This window comes from Canis lupus, chromosome 24 (genome assembly GCF_048164855.1).
Source record: "Canis lupus baileyi chromosome 24, mCanLup2.hap1, whole genome shotgun sequence".
Taxonomy (NCBI): domain Eukaryota; kingdom Metazoa; phylum Chordata; class Mammalia; order Carnivora; family Canidae; genus Canis; species Canis lupus.
In genome coordinates, this window is record NC_132861.1 from 33680352 (window position 1) to 33704011 (window position 23660).

The window sequence follows — 23660 nt, forward strand, 5'->3', positions numbered from 1 at the left end:
CTTTCCCCTAAATGGTAATGCAAGTCTGGGTGTAATTGTAGGCTCCAGATAGAATTGGTTGGTCAATCTTTTGCTTCTACTGGCCTCACAAAAAAAGAACTTTTAAATATAAACTATGATAAAGAATCATAGTTAAGAAAAAAAAAAAAAAAAGCCTTCCATAGTAATCAAGATGGTGTGATGTTGGTTTAAGAACAGAGATCAATGGAAAAGAATGAAGTCCGGAAATAGGCTTGTACATATAAGGTCAAACAATTTTAACAAAAGTGTCACAGAAATTCAATGAAAAATGTATAATCTTTTCAACAAATGGTGAATAATTTCCATTAAAAAAAAAAAACCCTGACCTTACATAATTTATAAAAATTAATTCAAAATGCATCTAATACCTGAGGGCTAAAACTCTAAAACTTCTACAAGAAAACACAGGGGAAAATTTTTGTTTTTGAATTAGGCAAAGATTTCTTAGATAAAACACAAAAGCATGAGCCATTAAAGAAAAAAAAGATAGTTGTAGATTACACTGAAATTAAAAGACAGTGCTAAGAAATAAAAAGACAAGTCACACCTGGGGAAAAATATCTGCAAGATACATCCAATAATTTGTATCCAGGGATGCCTGGGTGGTTCAGCGGTTGATACCTGCCTTCAGCTGGGGGCATGATCCCGGAGTTCTGGGATCAAGTCCCACATTGGGCTCCCTGTGAGGAGCCTGCTTCTCCCTCTGCCTGTGTCTCTGCCTCTCTCTGTGTCTTTCATGAATAATAAAATCTTAAAAAAAAAAAAAAAAAAGAATTTGTATCCAAATATACACAGAACTCTTTCATTCGATAGGAAAACATCAATAAATAAATAAAATGTTGGAGAAACATCTGAATAGACACTTCACTAAAGAGGATATAAGGATGGCAAACAAGTGCAGGAAGAGATGTTCTACATTTTTAGGTGTTAGGGATACAGAGAATTCTAAAATGAAAAAGACAACATTGGGTGCTGGTGAAAATGTGGAGCAATTGAATGTGTTGCAGGTGAGCACGCACAATGGTGCAACCACAATGGAAAAGTTTGGCAGTTTCTCAAAAAGTTAAACATATCTCAACCACACACCCCAGGAATCCCCACTCCTAGATATTGGCCCAAGAGAAATGAAAATGTGTTTAAAGAAAAAAAGTCCATCTGTGAATGTTTATAGCAGCTTTATTTGTAACGGTAAAAAAACAAACAATCCAAATATCCATTCCATTGGTGAATGAGTAAAGAAAACTGGTACATCCATTAAACAGACTTTTACTACTTAGTGAGAAACAGGAATCAACTACTTATAACATGAAACATAGATGAATCTCTAAGGCATTTTGCTAAATTTCAAAAGAGACACAGAAGGATATAACTCTTATATCCATTTATACAACATCGTGGAAAAGACAAAACTAGAGGGATAGAAATTTGCTAAGTGGTTGTGAGAGGCTGGGGTTGGGGGAGAGAGGGTCTGACCGCAACAAAGAGATAAGAGCTGTTCTGGGGTGATGGAAGTGTTCTCTTATGTAACGGTGGCAGCTGTTCTAGGACTGTATGAATTTGCCAAAATTCACACTGTACATTTAACAAGGTAAACTTCACTATAGTTTACTATAGTTAATTACACCTCAATAAGTCTGATTTCAAAAAAAAAAAGAGTTCTTTCAATCTAAAGCATGAACCAGGCGCCAATAACCATTTCCTTCTTATCACGCTAAGTCTTAAGCCCCACACTCAATTCCACAGCTCAAATGCCATGGGGGGCAGCAAGAGAAAAAGGAAGCAAAGTGGCACTGAGGTGACGGCGGAATGAAGGAAATGCATGCCAGAATGTTTATAGAAGAACTCTATCACGTATGAACCAGGGAAGATAACTTGATATCCATTTAATTTTAATTTCAAGGAATTTGTCTTAGGGACATTTTTGACACAAGCCCAGTGTCGCGTAATTTTCAATCACAAAAAAGTGGAGACAACCAGACTCTTTAGTAAGGAGAGGCTAACTAAGTTATAGACATGCAGAGTGTACGACTCTGCAGGGATTCAAAAGACTGAGGCTGCACTAGGATTCCCCATAACAACATGGAAGTTCAATCCTGGTGTTTTGGTGAATAAGAAAATCAAGCTGCAAAACGGCACATTATAGTGATCCCATCAGAAAACAACAAAACCTACACTCGTGGGTATACAAGCAAAGGTCTGGAAGACGTAGGCCAGTTGTTAACAGTGTTCACACAGAAAGCTGGGGAGGGGCAGGTGTGGCTGCAGGGAGACAGTTTGGAATGGTGTACAGTTCTCCACTTTTTTCCAATAGACACATATCACTCCCATGATAAATACGGGTGAAAATTAAAGTGACAGAGAAGCACCCACAGCAACAATGAAGGGCTGCCCCGGCTCCAAGTTAATGTATCCAGATGTCATGCTGCCATCTTCTGGAGCAAACAAGCATCGACAGGAGCGATGGGCTGCTGCAGTAAAAAAAGATTAAGGCAAGAACAAACTCTTCCAAAGCCCACTTTCCGATTCGACCGTTAATGAACAGAAACAGCTAAAAACAAGCAAGCATGATCAAGTACAGAAATAATTAACTTTTCACAAATCTTAGGAATACAAATGAGACAGTGGATAAAATTATGCCCCAATTGGTTTGATTTCTCAGACCTCTTCTTTTTAGGAAAACTGCCTATTTGTTATTTACAGATAATCAACAGAACATTTATACTGATACATCCCGAAACTAACAAAATACATCAAGTGTTTACATCCTTAACTGGAGATGCCAGAAAACAAGAATTTAACATTTGAAAACTCAAGCCAAAAAAACCCACATATCAAATGTGTCCCTTGTCCGCATTAGCACGGTTTGAGAAACAGAACAAAGCGGGTGAGCTTCTTAAAATTCAAATACAACGGAGATCACACATCATCATACAGCAACAAGGGGAGGAAAAAAAAATACCAGTAGTTTTATCCTTCACATGAAAGGAAGAGAACAAAAAGCTTTTAAAAAACAAAACCCTTAACATCGTATGTTTCTGAAAGTTTTTGTTCTTTTCTTTCTAAATTACCAAAACCAAAAAGTTTCAGAATAGTTCGTTTTGCTGAGGGGAGTGTGTGTGGGGGGTGTTGTTTTCAGTTTTCAGTGGTAGAGATTTGCCAACTATACCAAACTATAAACGGGGAGGGAAAAAAGCCCATAAATAATTTACGTGTAAAGATAAAAGAATTTTTAAAACAATCCAGCCTTTAGCTGAAGAAATTGGGGATCACTTTGAGTGTTAATGTAAAATACATTTAGTCTTTAACAGCAGGAGTTCCAGACCTATTGGTGCCAAGAAGGTAACAAATAGTCTCTATCTGAGGCAGGGGAAATGGGCACTCAGCAGGAGCTTTCTTCCCTGTTGTGTTATTTATAGAGAGCTCTATTTGTTAACATGTTTCTGCTATCAGGGAGAGGGAGAGTTCAATGATTTAAAGGATTTCAAAGACAATTGTTTAATGATACAATGATTTATGTGCATTCACAAATTCCAGATATATAGCAATTTAGATTTTCAAACTGCTGTCATCAAAAGGGTAACAGGAGAGGACGCTGCTGAAAAGTAACTGGAAAATCCAAGACAAGTGACTGTACTTGAGATCGTGAAATAAAGAGAACTGCTGGAAAAGGCCAGATTAAATAAAAAATCAGCCATCTACCACCATCTTTGTGTTAGTAACCTAATTTTCCAGGGCCCTTTCATAGGAGTTTCTGGATTAAAAAAAAAAAATTTTTTTTTTTAATCGAGAACCATGAATTAATTCCCAAATCAGTAATTTGGGTTTTCTTTGAATAAATCCTAAATGTGACTAACTGGAATGATCTGGAAGATGATTCAACTAAACTGCTCTGTTTTCACCAAAAACCAAACCTGCATGTCCCACCCCACAAACCATGTAAGAGGTTTGTTTGAAGAACAGAATGTTTTCACCATATTCATTCATAAACTAAATACTCATTTTAGAATGCTAGATTTATAATATTCTGATTATTGAAGGAATTTTCCAAGGTGCCATGTTTAAGTTTTGGTTTTAACCTATTAATACAAAATTTTCATTTGAGACAAAGTAAATTAAAGCTTCTCAACTTTAAAACGTCTTATGATTTCCATCTTTCCTGTTAACATTTTTTAACCTTTTTTTTTTGCATTTTAAAACACATCTTTTCTCTTTTTCTAACAGTTTTTAACCTTGTATACCTTCCATCTTCACAAAATTACATGAATTCTATCATTTTGTTTTTTAAACTCTTCTCATCCAGACAGAATGAGTCAATTCTAAAAGACAAGGTTTTTTTGGTTTGTTTTTGTTTTTGTTTTTTTTGCAACAGAGACTTAAACGCTTCAGTGAACATGTACCAATGTGAAAGCTTCAGTAAGTGTGTACTATTTGGGGAGAGAAGAACAATATTAAATAGAATGTTTTCCTTTTCAATGAAGAAAATCACTTATTTCTACTTAAAAATAAGTTCAACTCAAATGATTTTATTTGAAACTTTTAAAACACCAAAGCTGAACAAGAGACATGAACTGGAATGAATGAATCTTTTGAGCACGGATGGTTACCTTCTATGCTGCCCTGCGTTCTGTAGGAAATGCCAGCTACTGCTTTAGTTCCTGGACAGGTTCGATTCTTTGGAAGTCCTTCGGAGAGCTCTCTCCCTTCTGGCTGAGAGAGGTTCTTCTTTTGTAGCATTTTGCCTGAGTAGTAGTATCTCTTGTATTTGCGAGCACAGATGTGCAGACACTCTTCCTCCTCTTTCCAGGTAAACTGGAAGAACCAGCAGCAAAGCCCTCTCTGTTTTCTTTACCTGATACAGGGAATGGCATACTCGGTTTCTGTCCAGAAGACACAGTTTCTTTAGAGAGGGACAGGCCTCCAAATCCTCTGCTGTCAACTGTACATATCGTTCTCCTTTTCGTTTTCTGGGAAGTGCAGGAAGTGGAAGGAAATGGAAGTGAAATCCACACGAGCCCTTCATCTTCCAAATCTTTCCGTAGCCGTGTGCTGCGTCTTACTTTTGTTTCGCTGTTTGTTCTCTGAAAGGTTTGCTCGATGGAGTCAGATAAATCTTTATACAGTTCAGAATTTTCTAGACCAATTTCTACAGAGCTGCTCGCAAGGTAGGGAGATTCGTGATTTCCATTTTCTTCCAAATATAAACTCTGCCCATCGGAATAACATGAAGAGTGCCTTCTGTGCTGCTTTTCTCCACCACGCATACCAGTGCCACTTCTACCTTTTATGGAGTTTCTTCTCAAACCTGCACTCGGTCTTTTACTTTCTTTTACGTTGTTGATTAAGACCTCTTTATTCTGGAAGTCAGACGTTAAATGCATGGTCTGCACTTTTCCTTCTGTAGCTATGAAAAAGTCATCCTGTTTTTCATACTTTATGTTTACATCTTCTGAAATTTTAAAGATTTGGAAAATGTTTTCCACATTTTGACTGGCAGTAGCCAGTTCCCGAGACGGCAGGATAACACTGGATTCTGCATCATCGGCTGCCAGGGGCTCTGCGGTCACAGAAGCACAAAAAACATGACTGCTTTCGCTCTCAGGGCCCGCCTTCAGTTCATCTGCATCTTCTGACTTAATTTCTGCTTTTGGAATTATTTTATGTTCACTAGTTGCTACAGCATTTATATTTAAATCTTGATCTAAAGCAGAGTTAATAAGCGACAAGGAACTTTTGGTGTAAGAGCTGCAGAATGCAGACAGATCGTATTTATTAAAGCCCTGATTCATCTGCAAATCTTCGGGGCTCTGGGGCAAAAGACTCTTTCCTTTAGGAGGCTTTGCTTCTTCAAGTTCTTCTTCAAGTTCACCGTTGGAGTTGAAATCATCTAAGGGATGTAAATAAGTTTAAGTCTCACTAAAAAGTAACAATGGAAATAAAAGTCAACATATCAAACAGGTGCCATATCATCTATTCTGTGTTAAGCTTTCAAAACTCACAAGACTTAGCAAATGCTGCCCTGTACTTGCCCCCATCTGTCATCTTGCTCTTTCCTTTCTAGTTCTTCTCCAAGCCACAGGTTAAGAAAATATGTATTTAATACATGAGTGGATAAAGTACATAATCTCAGACCATGAAAATGAGAAGTGTATCTCAAATTGCTTCCTGTAATGTACTTTCCACACTACAAGGTCAATCGGCACAAGGCGGCCACATTTCCCATTTCACAAAAAATGAATCACTGAAAGTGGGCACCGCCGTGCTTCTGAAACTTTTCTAGCTACATTTCCCCTGAAATAGAGAAAAGAAAACTTGGAATTCTGGCAGATCTGAGGGTACTTCTGCAGACTCTTAGGCCCTGTGTTTAAAAATTAATATAATTTAAACTGTATTATACTGTCACATAGAGCTTTGTTTCAATATTCTAAAAAATCTGTCCCTTCCACCTCAATCTCAAAGTCAGACTCTAGGAAGATATGCCAGGTGGAGGTGCCCGGTGTTTCTGACACCCTGTGTCACATCACACAGGTGAAAGAAACATCATTGAGGTTTTAAAGCTATGGAACACAGCCTTAAATAGATAAATCTTAAAAAAAAAAAAAAAAATTTTTTTTTTTTTTTTTTTTTTTTTTTAAATGGGGCACCTGGGTGGCTCAGTCTATGAAGCCTCCAACTCTTGATTTGGTTCAGGTCATGATACCAGGGTTGTGAGATGGACCCTGGGGTCTGGCTCTGTGCTCAGCAGGGAGTCTGCCTAAGATTCTCTTCCTCTCCCTCTGCCCCTCCCCCAGTTCCCATGTATGCATGCTCTCTCTAAAACAAATATTTTTTTAAGATTTTAAGCTGTGTAACACAGCGTAAACAAATTCAGGCTTTCAGTACTCAGTACTACTGGATCCCATCTCTCTTGTTATCTCAGAGAGTATAGTTTTTAAATGGCCAAATAAGTATAAAAAATATTTTAAACAAAATCAGAACTGTAGGGTATACAAATCATCAGCTGAGCTAAAAATCTAAAAACCAGTATTTCATGATTTAGGTACTTAAAATCAGGTCACATGAGGCAGAGATTAACAGAGGGTCCACTTGGTGGCAACCAACTGATATGTCACTTGGGCTTTTCATACAACTTTAAAAATCAATGTTTATGTATTTGACATGCTAGGGAAGAAACACAGGGGTAAGGGATGGAGGGAGGAAAAAAGAAAGGGATGGGGGAAATGGAAAAGGGAGGAAGAATAATTTGCTTTAAACCTTTAAAACATGACACCATTGGATAGATAAAAAAATAATCCTTCAGGTGTTTTTAAAAAGAAGTTCTCTAATAAGATGCAAGATGGAAAACATACACTAAGAGTCATCGTTTAAACATCTTTGGAAAAACTCCTGTCAGGGACTGGAGATATAATGAAATAAGACTTGGTCTTCAGTGTCAATGTGACTGCAACTTGCAGGGGAGGGAGGCAGAAGAACATTACAAACTAGACAGTAAAGGTGCAGTGTGAACAAAGACTCTCCCTGAAAGGCAGCTAGTGGAGCTAAATCTTAAAGGCTAAGCAGCACTGGGGCCAGATTAAAAAGAGGTGCAGTGGCCAACCCCCTGTCTCAAGACATAGTACATAAAGCGGCTGGGGTGTCGATGGTGCCCAGGGGCTGGAGGAGCATAGGTGATGATGGGCTACCTGTGTGTGCTTTAACTCTGTGCTTTTCTGAAGTTAAGAAGCAGGTTGAAGCCAACAGTCCAAGGTGGCATATACTGTATTCGTCCTAGGATCTATTATAAATCCTATAGATATATTGCAAATGGAATGCAGGCTATATACATTTGATGACTGACAAAGACAGCTATTTTTAGAAATTATTCTATACAAAATTAACACACCAATGAACACATACTGTTATTAATTTCAGCATGATTTAGTCAATCTTCAAACTCAGGCATTATAAAACAGATGTAACTCCAATTTTTATCTAACTAGGATGTCAACTGACTTAATCTTTGCTTGCCAACATAACTGTTTCAAGGTAATCAAGTTCAACTCATAAATGTTATTTCTAATAGATGCTTGGCAGTGCCAATTCTACTGGAACATCATAGGGCAATTATTATTTTTTAAATTTTTGTCCATCTGTTACTGAGCCATCACCTTGTTTACATTTCATGATGGACCATAACACCACACAGAATTCATTTTACTTTAACAGCATGCTATAAAAAAATCAAAACATTAAAATGCTTTAAAAAGAAAAAGGATGGAAGGAAATTATTTCCCCTAAAATTATATGTACTGGTACTATCTTGTGTCTTTGTTTCTCTGGGGAGAAGATCCAGAGTTTCCATGAGTTTCTGATGAGGGTAAAAGTTACCAACTACTGCTTCCTTAACTTCAAAATCTCATGGTAGTACGACACAAGGTTGTTATTTTTATTTATATGCTCTTTAACAGTGAATGGAAAAAAGGCAAAAAAGGGTGCAACAGCAAGAAAGTGATGGAGAAGACAAAAATATCAACAGGAAAAGAGCAGGATACCTGAACACACCCTTCCGGCGCCTAGAGTGGCAGGCATCCCCTCGGAGAGCTCAGGCAGCTCGGAAATAGGACTGAGGAGCGGCTTCTTCGAAGCAAAGTCTCTTTCCCCATATAAAGACTTCTGAACACTCTTCTTTCTCTTTGCTTTCTTCTTCCTGCAACTTTTTAAAGCCTGTGAAATGTAGTAAAATGCCGTAATTGGGAAAGACGTCACACCATTGAACTTCTGAACCTTTAATTAATTCTTACAGAAAAACCTGAGATTAGTTATGCCATTTAAAATTTTAGAAATTCTGGGATGCCTGGGTGGCTCAGTGGTTGAGCGTCTGCTTTTGGCTCAGGGTGTGATCCTGGAGTCCCCGGATCAAGTCCCACATCAGGCTCCTTACATGGAGCCTGCTTCTCCTTCTGCCTATGTCTCTTTGTCTCTGTGCACGTCTCTCTCTCTCTCTCTCTATATATATACACACACACACACACACACACACACACACACATACACATATACCATGAATAAATAAATAAAAATCTTAAAAAAAAATAAATTTTTAGAAATTCTGAGTCAGGCATGGGTGCCTGGGTAGTTCATACAAAGTCAAACAGAATACGAAGCAGAACTCCAGTTTACAGATTATATGGTAACTAATGGTCTACATTTTCACAAAACATTTGCCAAAATAAGTTCTGGGTAAGTGAGAGATAGATTAGATGCTGTAAAGCTGACAGACTTAAGATATGAGATATTTGTAAATCAGATATAGTTACAGAATGACTCATGATTAACCTAGAATGAGGTATCTACTGGAAACTATGGGAGACTGTCCTCTGCTCATAGGTTTGGAAGAAGAAACAACAGTTGCATACATAAAAAGTTAAAAGATAACACAAAGCTAGCTGAACTACTTCAAACAAAAGATGATTTAACCAAAATTGAAATGAGTAGGTCAAAATGAGATGGGTTAACAAGCACAAGTAGAAGATGACAGACAATGGTCTGGTAATAACTGATTACCAGACATGTGGGTTTCCATAAAAAATTGAAACTGTTCTAATACTATCTGGAATGTAGTATTAAATTCAATTTTGACTGCCATGTTAGCAACTGAGAATTAATGTTCTCTGTTAAAAAAAAGTTCCATATGGAAAAGACTTCAGTGAAACTCAAACACTGTATTGTTATGAGCAAAAAGAAGTACACTCAGTGTGATAATATTGGAGAGAACTAGACTTTAGGTCAACATAAGGAACATGTTTTCAGCAATTAAAGTTGCCAGAAAACGGAATCCATGCAAACATTTATTGAGAAACCACTATGTACATGTAGTAACTGGCTAGATAGGAAACAAAAAACAAACAGGATGTGGTCTTTAAGGGGCTCCCAGTCTAAGGGCAAGTAACTGTAATACATACAAACCATGACAGGGTCTCTATGGACTCAGATTGGTATGTGGCCTATAGGGGGCTTTCAAGATTGCTCCCCAAGGCAAGCAAGGCCCTTGTATGCAATGAGTATGAGCCTGAAAACAATGAAGGTTCACTGCACGGTGATTCAGGGAATGACAACATTTGATTTTACATTTAAGAAAGATTATTTGGGTGAAAGCATATAAACTGATGACGTGAAAGAACAGATGATATTCAAGAGTACAAAAACGGCACAGAACTGCATGTTCCCTGAGATATGTATAGATATCCTGTAAAAACAAAACAAAATAAGACATTCCATGGAAAAATAATTTTAGAACTGTACAAGATAAATGTTTCTCTTGGTGATTTACAATATACATTCAACATTAAATTCTATGAGAAGTCCTCAGTATAAATAATCTTCAAACACATTAGGGAAATGCTGGGTTAACTATTTTTCCATGAAATACATACATATATATATATACTTATGGAACATCTGTTGAGATTCCATGAACAGTTGGGGAAATGACAGCTTGGTCAATGGATGTGGAAACCAAAAGAAAAAATCTTAACTTGGGCTCCTCAGATGAGCTGTGAAAGAGAACACACGACCTCTGGTGCCAGATGCCTGACTCTGTCACCTAACTGCTTTGCGATCTTAGGCAAGTTACCTCACCTCTCTATACCCCCTTCCTCTGCAAAATGGAAACCACACTGGCACACACTACTGCAGCGAGAATTGTTAGTTGATGTAAGTGAAATGGTTAAAATAAGGCTTGAGCCATACACAGAAGAGCTATGTGTCAGCTATTCTTGTTTTTTTAATTCCTTCCTACTACTATGAGAATATAGGGAAAATTTTTTTTGATTCCAAAGTATGCTTAGTGTTATTGTGTGACACAGGCACTACACAGTTAATACCCTATGGTCATTGTCATCAGTTATAACTTCTAGAATAGTTTGGGATTCATAGGTACAGAAAATACCCTTCTAGCAAGATTTTGGACATCTTTGTTCAAATAAGATGTCTCCCATACCTGCAACACTTCCCGAAACACAATGACTTCCCGATAAAAAAGAAGGAATGAACAAATGAATGAATAAATGCAAAAGAAAAGGTATATTTAAAACTTCATAAAATTTGCTACACATAATGAAAAACTAATATTGCTTTTTCATTGTTACGGGCCAGTAGTACACCAACCGAGAAAAGACCAAAGATTATTAAAGCACTTGCACTCTGTCATGAACATACCTCTAATATTGCTTGCCTATTAGCAGGTTTCATTTGCAAAGGCTAAAATCTTATCAGAATTTAAATTTGTTCCAATACAAAACAGCCTTGCTTTTATACTGCAATAAAAAAGCTGCATGTATTCAGAAAAAAAAAAAAAAAAAAAAAAAGCTGCATGTCACTGGAATCCTAGGGAAGCCACTGATTACAAACGGTTAGGCTCGTATAAGACTTGAGGCAGATAAAGGACAACTGAACATACTATCCCCAAAGTGATTCCAATCACTCCAGAATCATCAACAGTTCTTCCCAGCGAAGGAGATCACTAAATAGATGTAAATACTTGTCTTTTGTTTGCATAAACAATACTTAATTTGCTTCCTGTGAATAGCTTTAAAATTATTTTAAAACAATTCATGTACATAGCAACAAATCACATTGCACAGGAAAGCTTATGATGAAAAGCACACCCTTCCCTACACCTTTCATTTATTTATTGGTTCAACTTTTAGTTCTTAATGGCTAGCTCCACCTCTCTAAATAAGAGGCTCATACTGTCATTTTTTAAACCTTCGATAATGGAAAGTTTCTAACACACAACAGGTAAAATAGTATATTGAACCCCAGGTACCTATGATCTAGCTTCAACAATTACTAACATATAGAAATCAGGATTCATTTATAACTCCCTCCCTCAGATTTTAAAGCAAATCCCAGGCATCACCTCATTTCATGTGAAAATCCTTCAGTATCCCTAAGATATAGAGCTTCCCCCGCCCCAATAATAAAATGAAACATTTTATTACCTGGCATTATATTGTTGATTTTTTTCTTTTTACAATGCCATTTCCCCCCTAACTTTATTGAGATAAAACAGATAGATAAAATTTAAGTGTAAAATACACAATGTAATGACTTGATATATGTATATATTGCAAAATAATTATTTTTTTTTATAATAACAAATACTATTCAGGAATAAAAGGAACTAACTGTTGATATACACAGCCTGGATAAATCTCCATATAATAGTGAAAAAAAAAAAACAGTCCTAAGAAGTTACAGAGTGTGGTTATATTTACATAACATTCTGGAAATGGCAAAATTAAAGAAATGGAGAATTAGTGGTTGCCACTAATGATGGGGACAGGCGTGGAAATAGGGCTACAAAAGGGGAAGAAATCCCTGTGGCAACGGAAATGTTCTTTATCTTGACTGTGTTGGTATTTTTCTATGTGATACTACTGAAGTTTTACTGGGGGAAACTGGGTAAAGGGTACCTGGGAAATCTCTAATTCTTGTTACAACAGCCTACCCTCAAAATAGGGACTCCTGGGTGTCTCAGTGGTTAAGCGTCTGCCTTCGGCTCAGGGAGTGATCTTGGAATCCCGGAACCAAGTGTCCTGGAGACCCGGGATCGAGTCCAACATCAAGCTCCCTGCATGGAGCCTGCTTCTCCCTCTGCCTGTCTCTGCCTCTCTCTATCTTGGTCTCTCATGAATATATAAAATCTTTAAAATAAATAAATAAAATGACCTCAAAATATACAGCTTAGGCACAAAGAACAAAAAGAGCAATTTACCCTAGTTATTTCCTCAGAGATTAAATTTCTCCATTTGGCCCGTGTCTTTTTACAGCTGTTCAAATCAGGATCCCTATAAGGTCATCACACATTCCATTTGGTTGACAGATCTTTGAATCTATGGTTATCTTTCTTCCCTTGCCATTTATTTGATGAGTAAACTGAGGCACCGGCCTCAGAGAATTAGTCAAACTCTGGATCTGGTTGACTGCAATCAAGATGTCTTTATTTTCCCCTCTCCCCTACACTTCCTAACATTAGTTGTTAGATCTAGACTTGATTAGATTCAGCTTTTTTTTTTTTTGAAAAGAGCATTTTGTGGGTGCTTGTACCCTTCCTCATTGCATTGGAAGGACTGCGTTCTCTCCCGTGACCTTTGTAGGCTCAAGTGCTCAGTCCGATCCATCCACTCTGGCTCCCCCATCAGCCTTCTACCCCATGATCAGCAACTTTCATGAATGTGTCTTTTTAACTTAGTAGAACTTTTCCTATAAATAAGTTCCCCTCATCAACTATGTGTTTACTTGAAAACAGAACTCCCTTATTTTCTAGTTTTCACAAAAATGAGTTGGTGTCCTAGAAAGCTTCTAAGGTGACCTTTAAGATTTTTTAACTATTATGAACTTGAAGTGTTTTTTCACATTTGAAGTCTGTGTTTCAATCCACCACAACTGTTATTTCTGATAATCACACTGTCCCACCTTTGGTCAGTGGAGCCCCTTCGAGATGGTTTGCGGTCCTTCCCCATGGCCGCAGGGGTTTAAGCTTATTCCTTCACTGCACACTGGTACTGACCCAGGCTCGTTCCCTATGTGTGCTGTTCATAAACCCGCAAGCAGCCATTTCACTACGGAACCCTCATCACTTTTAGTTGAAGATGGTATTCAGAAATGGCAGTCTGGGTCCCAGGGGTGCTCACTGCTTCTAAGCCTTGAAAGAGCTAGGATATCTTCTTAAAGGAATAAAACCTGAGTCTGTACTGATGTTTCCAATTCAAATTTGGCCTAACAAGGTTCTGAATTTGATTTTTAATTCTTATTATCTAATGGTCAGGTCTGGATTCCTAGTAAGTAAAAAAAAAAAAAAAAAAAAAACTTCACAAGAACTCTTAATTTCTTTATTCTACATTACACTCCCCTCTCAGTAGGAGCCCTTCCTTATGTTTGATTAAGCTCACTTCCTTTGTAGTCACTCTTGTCCTGAGGATGCTTTCTGAAAGGACCTCTAAATTCTAGGTTTGAAATTATTCTTTGTGAGGTTAAGCCAATAACTTGACACCCAGATGATTTGGCCTCCTTTTATTTCAAATTTCTTTAAAAAAGATTTTATTTATTTATTCATAAAAGAGAGAGAGAGAGAGAGAGAGCTGGAGAGGGAGAGGCACAGAGGGAGAAGCAGGCTCTATGCAGGAAGCCCGATGTGGGACTCAATCCCAGGACTCCAGGATCACCCCCTGGGCCAAATGCAGGCACTAAACCACTGAGCCACCCAGGGATCACCTTTATTTCCAATTTTTAAGGACTGTTCTCTTTCTCATAATTCTGATTTACTGTATCCTGTGCCACACTGACACAGTTCAAAGTCAAAAGTCCAAAACATGCTCAGGAAAGTCTGGCTTTGAGTCTTTCCTATTCCCTCCTCTGTCTCCTCTCCCCAGGGATAATTGGTTTTGGCCTTTGGCTTATTCTCTCACTTTTATGAAAAGATTTTATATGTGTTTATCAATATATACACCTGTTCATACAAATACATGTTTAACGTTCCCTACTTTCTTAGATAAAACATAATTCGATTGTCATATTAACTGCCATCACAAAATACCTCAGACTAGGTGGTTTCAACAACCTTAGTCTATTTCCTCACAGTTTTGGGGACTGGAGGTCCGAGATCAAGGTGCTTGCAGAGTTGGTCTCGGAGGAGGTCTTCTTCCTCAGTATGCAGATGGCAACTTCCTGCTGCTTCTTCTTTTTTTTTTTTTTTTTTAAGATTTTATTTATTTATTCATGAGAGAGACAGAGAGAGAGAGAGGCAGAGACAAAGGCAGAGGGAAAAGCAGGCTTCATGCAGGGAGCCCGATGTGGGACTTGATCCCAGAAATCCAGGATCACACCCTGGGTCGAAGGCAGGCGCTAAACCACTGAGCTACCGAGGGATCCCCTTCCTGCTGCCTCTTTAGCTGGTTTTCTCCCTGGCTGTGTGCACACTGAGGGTCTCCTTTTGTGTCCAAACTTCCTCTTATAAGGACACATGTCACATTGGAATAGAGACCATCCCAATGGTCTCATGTTAACTTAGAGTTTCTTCCCTTTTTTTTTAAAGATTTATTTACTCATGAGAGACAGAGAGGAAAAGGCAGAGACACAGAGAGAGAAGCAGGCTCTCTGCTGGAAGCCTGATGCGGGACTCAATCCCAGAACCCCAGGATCATGCCAAAGGCAGATGCTCAACCACTGAGCCACCTAAGTGCCCTGAGGTTAGGGTTTCAACAAAAAAATATTTTAGGGGGGATCCCTGGGTGGCGCAGCGGTTGGTGCCTGCCTTTGGCCCAGGGCGCGATCCTGGAGACCCAGGATCGAATCCCATGTCGGGCTCCCGGTGCATGGAGCCTGCTTCTCTCTCTGCCTATGTCTCTGCCTCTCTCTCTCTCTGTGTGTGTGTGACTATCATAAATAAATAAAAATTAAAAAAAAAAAAGAAATATTTTGGGGGCGGTGTGGGAGTGGGATCACAATTCAGTACCAAGAAGCCTACTCTATATGTTGCTTTTACACCTTGTTTTTTTTCACTCAACAGTAAAGACATCCTGACATCATTCCATCATTGGAAATTCTCTTCACTACTTTTTCTACAGCTATAAAATACTTGGCCAACACACCATAGTTTATTCAACCAGTCTCATACTGATAGGTATTTAGTTTTTGTGTTTTTTGCATTACAAAGGGTACTGCAAAAAAATATCTTTGCTCATATGCCTTTTTGTGTTTCTGTCATTGGATCTGAGACAGATTCCCAGAAACAAGATTGCTGGGTCAAAAGGTAAATGTTTCTTTTCATCAATGTTCAAAATATACCCTGAACCCCTAATCTGTAAAATAATCCTAACGACAGCCACAGCACCTACTATGGCCAGGCACCGGCACATTACATATATTAACTTGTTTAATGCACACAATAGGCTTTTAAATTTAAGTACCACTATTCCCTTTATTTTAAAAACAATGGAGAAATCAAGAATCTTGCCTGCCATTCCACTGGTAGCAAGTGGTCAAGCCAGAATTTAGAATCTAGGTTGGCTGGCTATAGAACCTGCTCTGTTAACCCCCTTACAGTGAATGCTAACTAACATCCTCACATCTTCTCTATCCACTTTTCACCTTCTGCTAGCAGCTACACTTAGATCGTCTTACACAATCCAGTTCTTAAAGCTTTGCTCTTAGTTGAAAACAAATAGCATTCACATCATGACTGTGTAAAATTTTTTTCATTGCTCTGCGAAGGATAAGCTCATATTCCTTTCCTCTGGTGCCCCCTGTAGATGATTCCTAGCACTGTAAAACATACTTTCCCTTACACTTGCTTGTAATCACATTAATGTTTGCTTCATATTTACTCCAAAACTTTTATACACAGGCTTTTATTTGAAATGGTATATGTATGTAATTACCTTTCTTTTTCTTCTTATATGATACACCTTCTCCTTTCTCAATCATTGGTCTTTTTGTTTTTCTCTCCAAGGACCTTCTCCCTGGAGCACCCTTTCTTCTTGTTCAAATTTGGCCTGGTTGCTCTTCTAGGCTGGCTGAACAACCAGAGATTTCCACATACTGCTCTCCCATATCATTAGATCCAGTGTGTTCTGAATCCTTAAGCTTACTTCCTCAGTTTCCTAGAGTATCTCCTCCAGTAATAATCCAAAGAAAAACTTTCAAAGTCCTTGAGTGTCTAAATGTCTTTATTTTTTCTTCTACACTTAATTGAATTTGACTGGGTACAAAGTATTGGGCTGAAATCAAGTTTCGTTCAAAACTTTAAAGATCCTGTTCAATCATCTTTCAGCATTCCGACTACTGTTAAACTTGATACTTACTATTCAGATTCTTGTTTCCAGGGAGGAAAAGTCCACTTTTCTTGTTATCCTTATTGCTCAATTTCATACCGACAGGCTGAAGACTTGGCCTTTTTTTCTTTTTTTAAATTTTATTAGGCATTCAGTAGGTCCTTCTAACCCGAAGACTCCTTTCTGTTGTGGGAAATCCCTTCTTTTGACAATTTCTCTCATTCTATCTTCTTCTTCTTTCTGAGATACGTACATAGTCTCCTAGATTCAGTTTTTACATCTCTTATTACTAGTCTATTTCTCTTTTGCTCTACCTCCTAGGGGACTTTCCTTAACTTTATTGTCTAGTCCAACTACTAGATTTTACATATATATGACTATTTTTTCCTCTGCTCCTGTTTCATAGGATCCTCTTCTTAGTTTCATGCAGGTAATATTTTCTTAAATCTGAGTAGATTAGATTTTTTTCAATAAAGTTTCCATCCATTCCCAGAATAGCATCTCTTTCCGGGGTAAGTTTTTCAACTTTTAAATATTGATCTTTCGTCTCTTGTTTCTAACTCAGTTGTCTGGTTTTACATAAGGAAACACTGGATAAATTGGTCTGAGCTTCCTCTGCGTTCCATCTCAGTCTCTTTCCTGCATGGAAATTCTATTGGCAACTCTGTGCAGGGTGGGGCAGGGCAGAATGAGGAGTATCAGTGGGTAGGCTGTGCTTTAGGGCAAGAACAGGCTGTCAGGACTATGGGACTTTCCAAATGCCAGAATGAGGGCTTTCACTTGCACGATAACATCTGTTCTGAGATGGGAGAACATGGAGGGACAGGGGTGGAATGCCAACTGGTGCAAATAGTCTCAAATACAGAACTTTGTTTACTCTGTTACCTACTACCACTCCTCACTCTCACCATCCACTGGATCTGCTAATACTGGGCCCAAAGTCTCCTGGGATTGCCACGTGCAGGCTGGCTCCCAATGCCTCTCTGGCTCCCTCTAAGAACATTCTGGGCTGTAAATCCACCTCTTTCATCTGTTAATGTGCCCTCATCCACCTTGTCTTCCAGAGATTCACTGAAGGCTGTCATCTGTTGCTTAATATCCCTCCTTACTTCCTTCCTCTTCTCAGTGCTATTCTGAGTCTAGTCTCTTTATTATATCTATTATTTTAATTCCATGGGGTCCTGGGAGGGGTTGAAATAAACCTTAATGCTCAATGCTACCTGAACTTTCTGGCTATTGATTTTATGTCAAAAAGTATGTGTACATTCTTTGTAGCAGTGTTTTTTAAAGAGTATAAAGAAAACCAATTTTTGATACAGTAATAGAGGTACATGCATATTTCTGAACATATGTGTTTTTTTCAGCAAGGGGATCTTTCAAAAGATTGGGATCTAAAAGAAGGATTAGGGATCCCTGGATGGCGCAGCGGTTTAGCGCCTGCCTTTGGCCCAGGGCGCGATCCTGGAGACCCGGGATCGAATCCCACACGTCGGGCTCCCGGTGAATGGAGCCTGCTTCTCCCTCTGCCTATGTCTCTCTCTGCCTATCTCTCTCTCTCTCTCTCTCTGTGACTATCATAAAAAAAATAATAATAAAAATAAATAAATAAAATAAATAAAAGAGGGATTAAACCAGGAAAACTTCCAGCTTTTTTCTGGCTTTGCTGACTGCAGATGTTTGGGCCATGTTTAAACCAGTTTTTGTTTCATGGAACAGGATGGAAGTTTACTGTTTTGGTGGCCAGGATATTGGGGTAAAATTGAGTTTAGTTTTGGAAAAGCTGGTATCTGAGGTGCTTGTAGGATGGTTTAAGAAGAGAAATATAGTAGGCCACTAATTATGTTTATACATTAGAAAGATTTGGGAGGCATCAACCATGCCACCTATGACATTACCCAGAAAATACACGATTTAGAAAGGCAGAGAGAAGAACTCTAGGTAGTACAAACTAAGGGTGGGTGAAAAAAAAATAAACCTTTAACAGAGACTGTAAAGGGATGTTCTCAATTATGCCAAATACTGTGGAGGTGGCAACCAAGCACAAGAGCTCAAAGGTTGCACTGGAGTTTAGTCACTAGTTCACTCAATACCTTGGGAAAAAGATTAGAGTGAAGAGGGGGAAAATGAGAGCTGACTTCAGACAATATCTGAAACTATGGCTCTGCAGCAGGAGCACCTTTGTGAGCCTCTCCAGGAGCAATGTTAGATGGGAGAGGGGACAGTGGTGGATTAATCCAGAGTTGAAGTGGAATGAAAGGGATAGAGGACTGAGGTTACTGACAAGAGTTGGTGAAACTGCTCATGCAATTTAGGGTGAACAAGGAAATGGAGGAAATGACAGGATATCTGAATGCTGGAGGGTACACAGAGGGGCCAGATGACGCATATGAGTAAGGGAGTGAGAAGGCTGGATAGAGAGGCAGCTGGGGTCAGAGAATGGGACACAGAAGTGTGTACTACTAAAAGTGGGAAGGTCTTAGGTACCAACAAGCTGTGGGGTATGGCAGAGGAAGGTGTGTGGATCACTGAAGTGGAAAGGGTCCACTGGGTCAAGTAGCTGGATCAGCTATCCACAAAGACACAATGAAGTCACCTGAGCCAGCACAGGCCCTGAAGTGTTGAGGAAGATGAAGAGCCCATTTCTACATTCTTCTTTAAATACAGGAAGAGATCTAGCCATTTGCAGAAGCTAAGTCAAACAAGCAGCAGATGGCACACTCATCTCTAAGAAATTACAAGATTCCTCTCATAGGGTGAGGTTAGATTACATTCAAAGGTAAGAATCAATTTAACATCGGGGTGCTTGGGGATCCCTGGGTGGCGCAGCGGTTTGGCGCCTGCCTTTGGCCCAGGGCGCGATCCTGGACCCCGGGATCGAATCCCATGTCGGGCTCCCAGTGCATGGAGCTTGCTTCTCTCTCTGCCTGTGTCACTGCCTCTCTCTCTCTGTGACTATCATAAAAAAAAAAAAAAAAAAAAAAAAAAAAAAAACATCGGGGTGCTCGTGTTCTACTGTGCTGAATGTACATGACACAATGAAGACAACACAAAAATGATCCTCGGGTAATTACAGCTGAGTATATAACTGCCTCTGACCCTTTCTATTTAATGATGATAATGATGATTTTAATACTCTTGGTTCAACGTTAACTGGAAGAATTCTGTTTCCTTGCTTTCCTAATCCTACAACAAAGAAATGTATGACTTCCACTCTTACTATATCTTTAAACACACACTTACCTGATTCTTTTTAGGAAGTACTCTTCTTGTGAGCTTCCTTTCCTGAGATTTCCTCCTATTCATTTTCTTTTCTTTGCAAGGCTGAGCTTCTGTATTAAGTAAGTTGCAAACATTCTCTTCTGCAAAAGTGGTCAATTGCTATAAAGCAAATTTAGAGGAGGGATACCATAAAACACAAGCAAGTGCGTTTTGACATGTGTTTCTCATATTTTCCTCCCCACGCTGCTTCTACGTTTTCTATCCCAGTTCTAATTGACCAATTCTATTAGAAGTATTTTAACCATCTTAAATTCAAATGGAGGAGCTCAGTAATTACTAATCTCTGATCTTATTAAACTTAGAACCAGAAGCATACGCACTCTGTCCATTATTTTAAAGGAGAAAAAAAAGTTTAAAACCAGTTGATTTATTCATTTATGAAATATTTACTAAGCATCTACAACTTAGTAGCTAACTGCTATTGAGTTATGGCAGGGGGGATATGCACTTAGATTATCTAAATGTGAATCCTGGGTTTATCATCCAACAATGTCAGCTAAAAGCCCTATAATGGTATATATTTATGAATTTGGACAAAAACCCAATTTTATTTAATGAAATAGGAAAAGACACACACCCAATGAGAGTTATGCTCCTACTGAAAAGAATTAAAACCCAGTGTTAAAAAAAAAACAAAAAAATGCAATGTTTTTGTAAAAAAAAGTTATAATTATGCCATTTTCTGGCTCTTGTAATTACACACTACTCTTCTTCACTGTGTACTTCAGTAAAATTCATAAAACCATGTAGATCCCAAACAAATGTGCCAAATGGATTACCTTCTACATTAACATAAACTCTGAAAGCATCTTGTTTTATTGTATTTTTTTCTAACAGAATTAAAATCAAATCAGAAAAAGAACATTACCATTGGTTATAGGCTATTAGCTCTCAGTGACACTAATTAAATCAAGATTTTATTCAAAATGATGTGATCATAAAGACAGAAAAAATCTCTAGTAAGATTTAAAAACAAATACATTGTGCCAAATACAAACACTTACATTTCTTCTGTTAGAGGCCCGTGTGATTCTATCAACTTTACAGGAGGCTATTTTCTCATGGTTTTTTGAAGAGCTAAAGCTATCAGTGCCTGATGAGGAAGACACAAGCAAAATTAGGGTAGCCAACAAAAAGTTGTAAGAGCCATCATTTTTCAAATACACTGGATACTGCTTTGGATACTCACCTCTGCTTTTAGCAGAAGATAGTATCTAAACATAATTAATTACTAAGAATAAATTTTGAGATTCAGATACATGTTTTAAAACTTAAAGTTTACTGAAAACCCAGAAACTTTTACCACTTCCCATGGAGAAAGCATACCATATTACCCTAAGACAACAGATTAAATCACATTACAGTAAATACCATATTCTCACTGATGTCACTTTATTCCAAGCTACATTTTGTACAATGAAATTGCAAAAAAAAGGCATTAAAATGATCATGACAGTAATTTTTTTAACTTACAAAATTCAGGTACTTTTTCATTTGATCCCTTTTAATGGTATAAATGAAAGGTAGTATAATGTGTAAAAGAGCATGGGCTTTGGAACATGACAGACTACACTTCTAGGTATAGCTCTAACTTCACACTCCATGTCTTGGATTCCCGTGAACCTGGTTTGTCTCTTCCAGCTGATGAGAAGCCATTAACAGATTTCCGTCAGGGGAGAGACAAGAATAATGGTCCCCATGATGTTTGCCACCCAAGTCCTGGCTTACCTTGTCATGACCATAAACAAGCCAGGGACCTCAAAAGGTACATGGGCCCAAAAGGTCAACTTAATGTTGGTGAACACTTCTGGAGACCCTTATGATCCACATCGTTCAGTTTTCCCAATTGTCACAAGGAATTTACTGTTGACAAGAGTTGGGAGGGCAACTCCACTGCCTGCAAAGACCTGAAAAATGGGGCTACCACCTACAGAAGTTAACTGCAGGTGATTACAAGGTGCGGGACCTGGATGTAGAAAAAATTCTTCTTTTTTTTTTATGACTCACTTATTTATTCGAGAGAGAGAACACACAAGCAGGGGGAGGGGCAGGAGAGGGAGAGAATCTCAAGCAGGCTCCGACTCCTTGCTGAGCTTGGATCTCACGACCCTGAGATCACGACCTGAGCCGAAATCAAGAGTCAGACACTTAATGGACTGAGCCACCGAGGTACCCCAAGAGACTTTTTATAAGCTTTTCTATACTACATGGTTTTTAAAAACCAAACATGCATTGTTATAATAAAATTTTAAAAAGAAATTAAGATTTAGTTTCACAGATATAAATACTGAAAATGACACTTGTCTGATTTTAAGATAAATAAAAGTTACTACCTGAAAGAGTCTCAGAGATTGAAGACTTACTAAGAGGACTCAGAACTGCAAATGATTCCTGAAAAGGTTCTATGTTTTCCTAAACAAAGAAAAACAAGAATAGAAATTAGACATCCTTAAATTCAGTGGACATGTAATGTGCCCAAAAGAAAATAAGGATTTATTTTTGTAGGTGGAACTGCAGGAAGCATAGGGATGGGGAACCAATAAAAGATTAAGAAAAAAGGTCAAAGCAAAACAAAGATACTGAATATAAAAAGATTTTATAATATTTACCAATCTTTAACGAAACTATGTTTACTAACTACAGTCCAACAAATGAAATATTAAATGGAAGTAGCCATAATGATCCACTAACAAGTTCCTCTTCGGTTTACTTAAAATCACATGTCCTAACTCTACAGTAAATAGGACATTCCATTAATAAGCACAACCTAACATTTCACTATTATTCAGGGGAATGGCAATATAAATGCAGATGTCAAAACTTTTCTTTCCCACCTAATTACCAGTATGATAGTAGCTGTTGGCTTTTCATAAATAGAAGTTGTCAGTTTGAAGAAATCTTCTTTAATCACCAGTTTGCTTGGACTTATCAGAAGTGACCACATGGTTTTTCTTAGTTTGTTAATAATGTAAATTATAGGTTGTTTTTTTTTTTTCAAATATCAAACCAACTGGCATCTTTGGGTTAAATCTCACTTGGTCATGATGTAGTACTTTTTTATATATTACGTTCATGAGAATATTGAGCTCTAGTTTTCTTATGTCTGATTATGATATTAAATTAATGCTGACATTAACGAGTTGGGAATTACTCCTACCTCCTCAAATTGTCTGAAAGAATATACATAAATTTAGGTCTTCCTTAAGTATATGGTAGAATTTATTAGCAAAATCATCTGGATATGCAGTTTTCTTTGTGGGAAGGTTTCAACTACAACTTAAATTTCTTCAGTTGATATAAGGCTAATGAAGTAATTTATTTCTCTAGCATGAGGTGTGGCTGTTTGTATGTTTCAAAGAACATGTCTAGTTTATGTTGTTGAATTTATTGGCATTAAGTTTTTCATAATACTTATTATCCTTTTATCTGTATTATCCTTCTAAAACCTGTTAGAGTATGTGGTCAAACCACCTTTCTTTCCTTATATTGGTAATTTGAGTATTTCCCCTGAATAGTGTGATTAGAAGTTTACCCATATTATTTTTCTAA

At 37.9% G+C, this 23660-nt stretch overlaps 1 protein-coding gene across 8 annotated transcripts in view; it reads right to left on the reverse strand.

Annotated features, from left to right (window-relative positions):
• Positions 1-1179: 1179 nt before the first annotated feature.
• CDCA2 (cell division cycle associated 2) overlaps positions 1180-23660 on the reverse strand; it is a 53650-nt gene continuing 31169 nt past the window's right edge. For 7 of the 8 annotated variants that reach the window (XM_072796226.1, XM_072796223.1, XM_072796227.1 and 4 more), the window contains 5 exons: positions 22445-22523; positions 21116-21204; positions 20073-20210; positions 8550-8721; positions 1180-5905 (listed from right to left, as the gene is read on the reverse strand). In XM_072796226.1, coding sequence (XP_072652327.1) covers positions 4662-5905; positions 8550-8721; positions 20073-20210; positions 21116-21204; positions 22445-22523 — 1722 coding nt within the window. In that variant the 3' untranslated portion in view covers positions 1180-4661. The remainder of the gene's footprint in view (positions 5906-8549; positions 8722-20072; positions 20211-21115; positions 21205-22444; positions 22524-23660) is intronic. The other variant, XM_072796230.1, reaches the window with a different exon arrangement.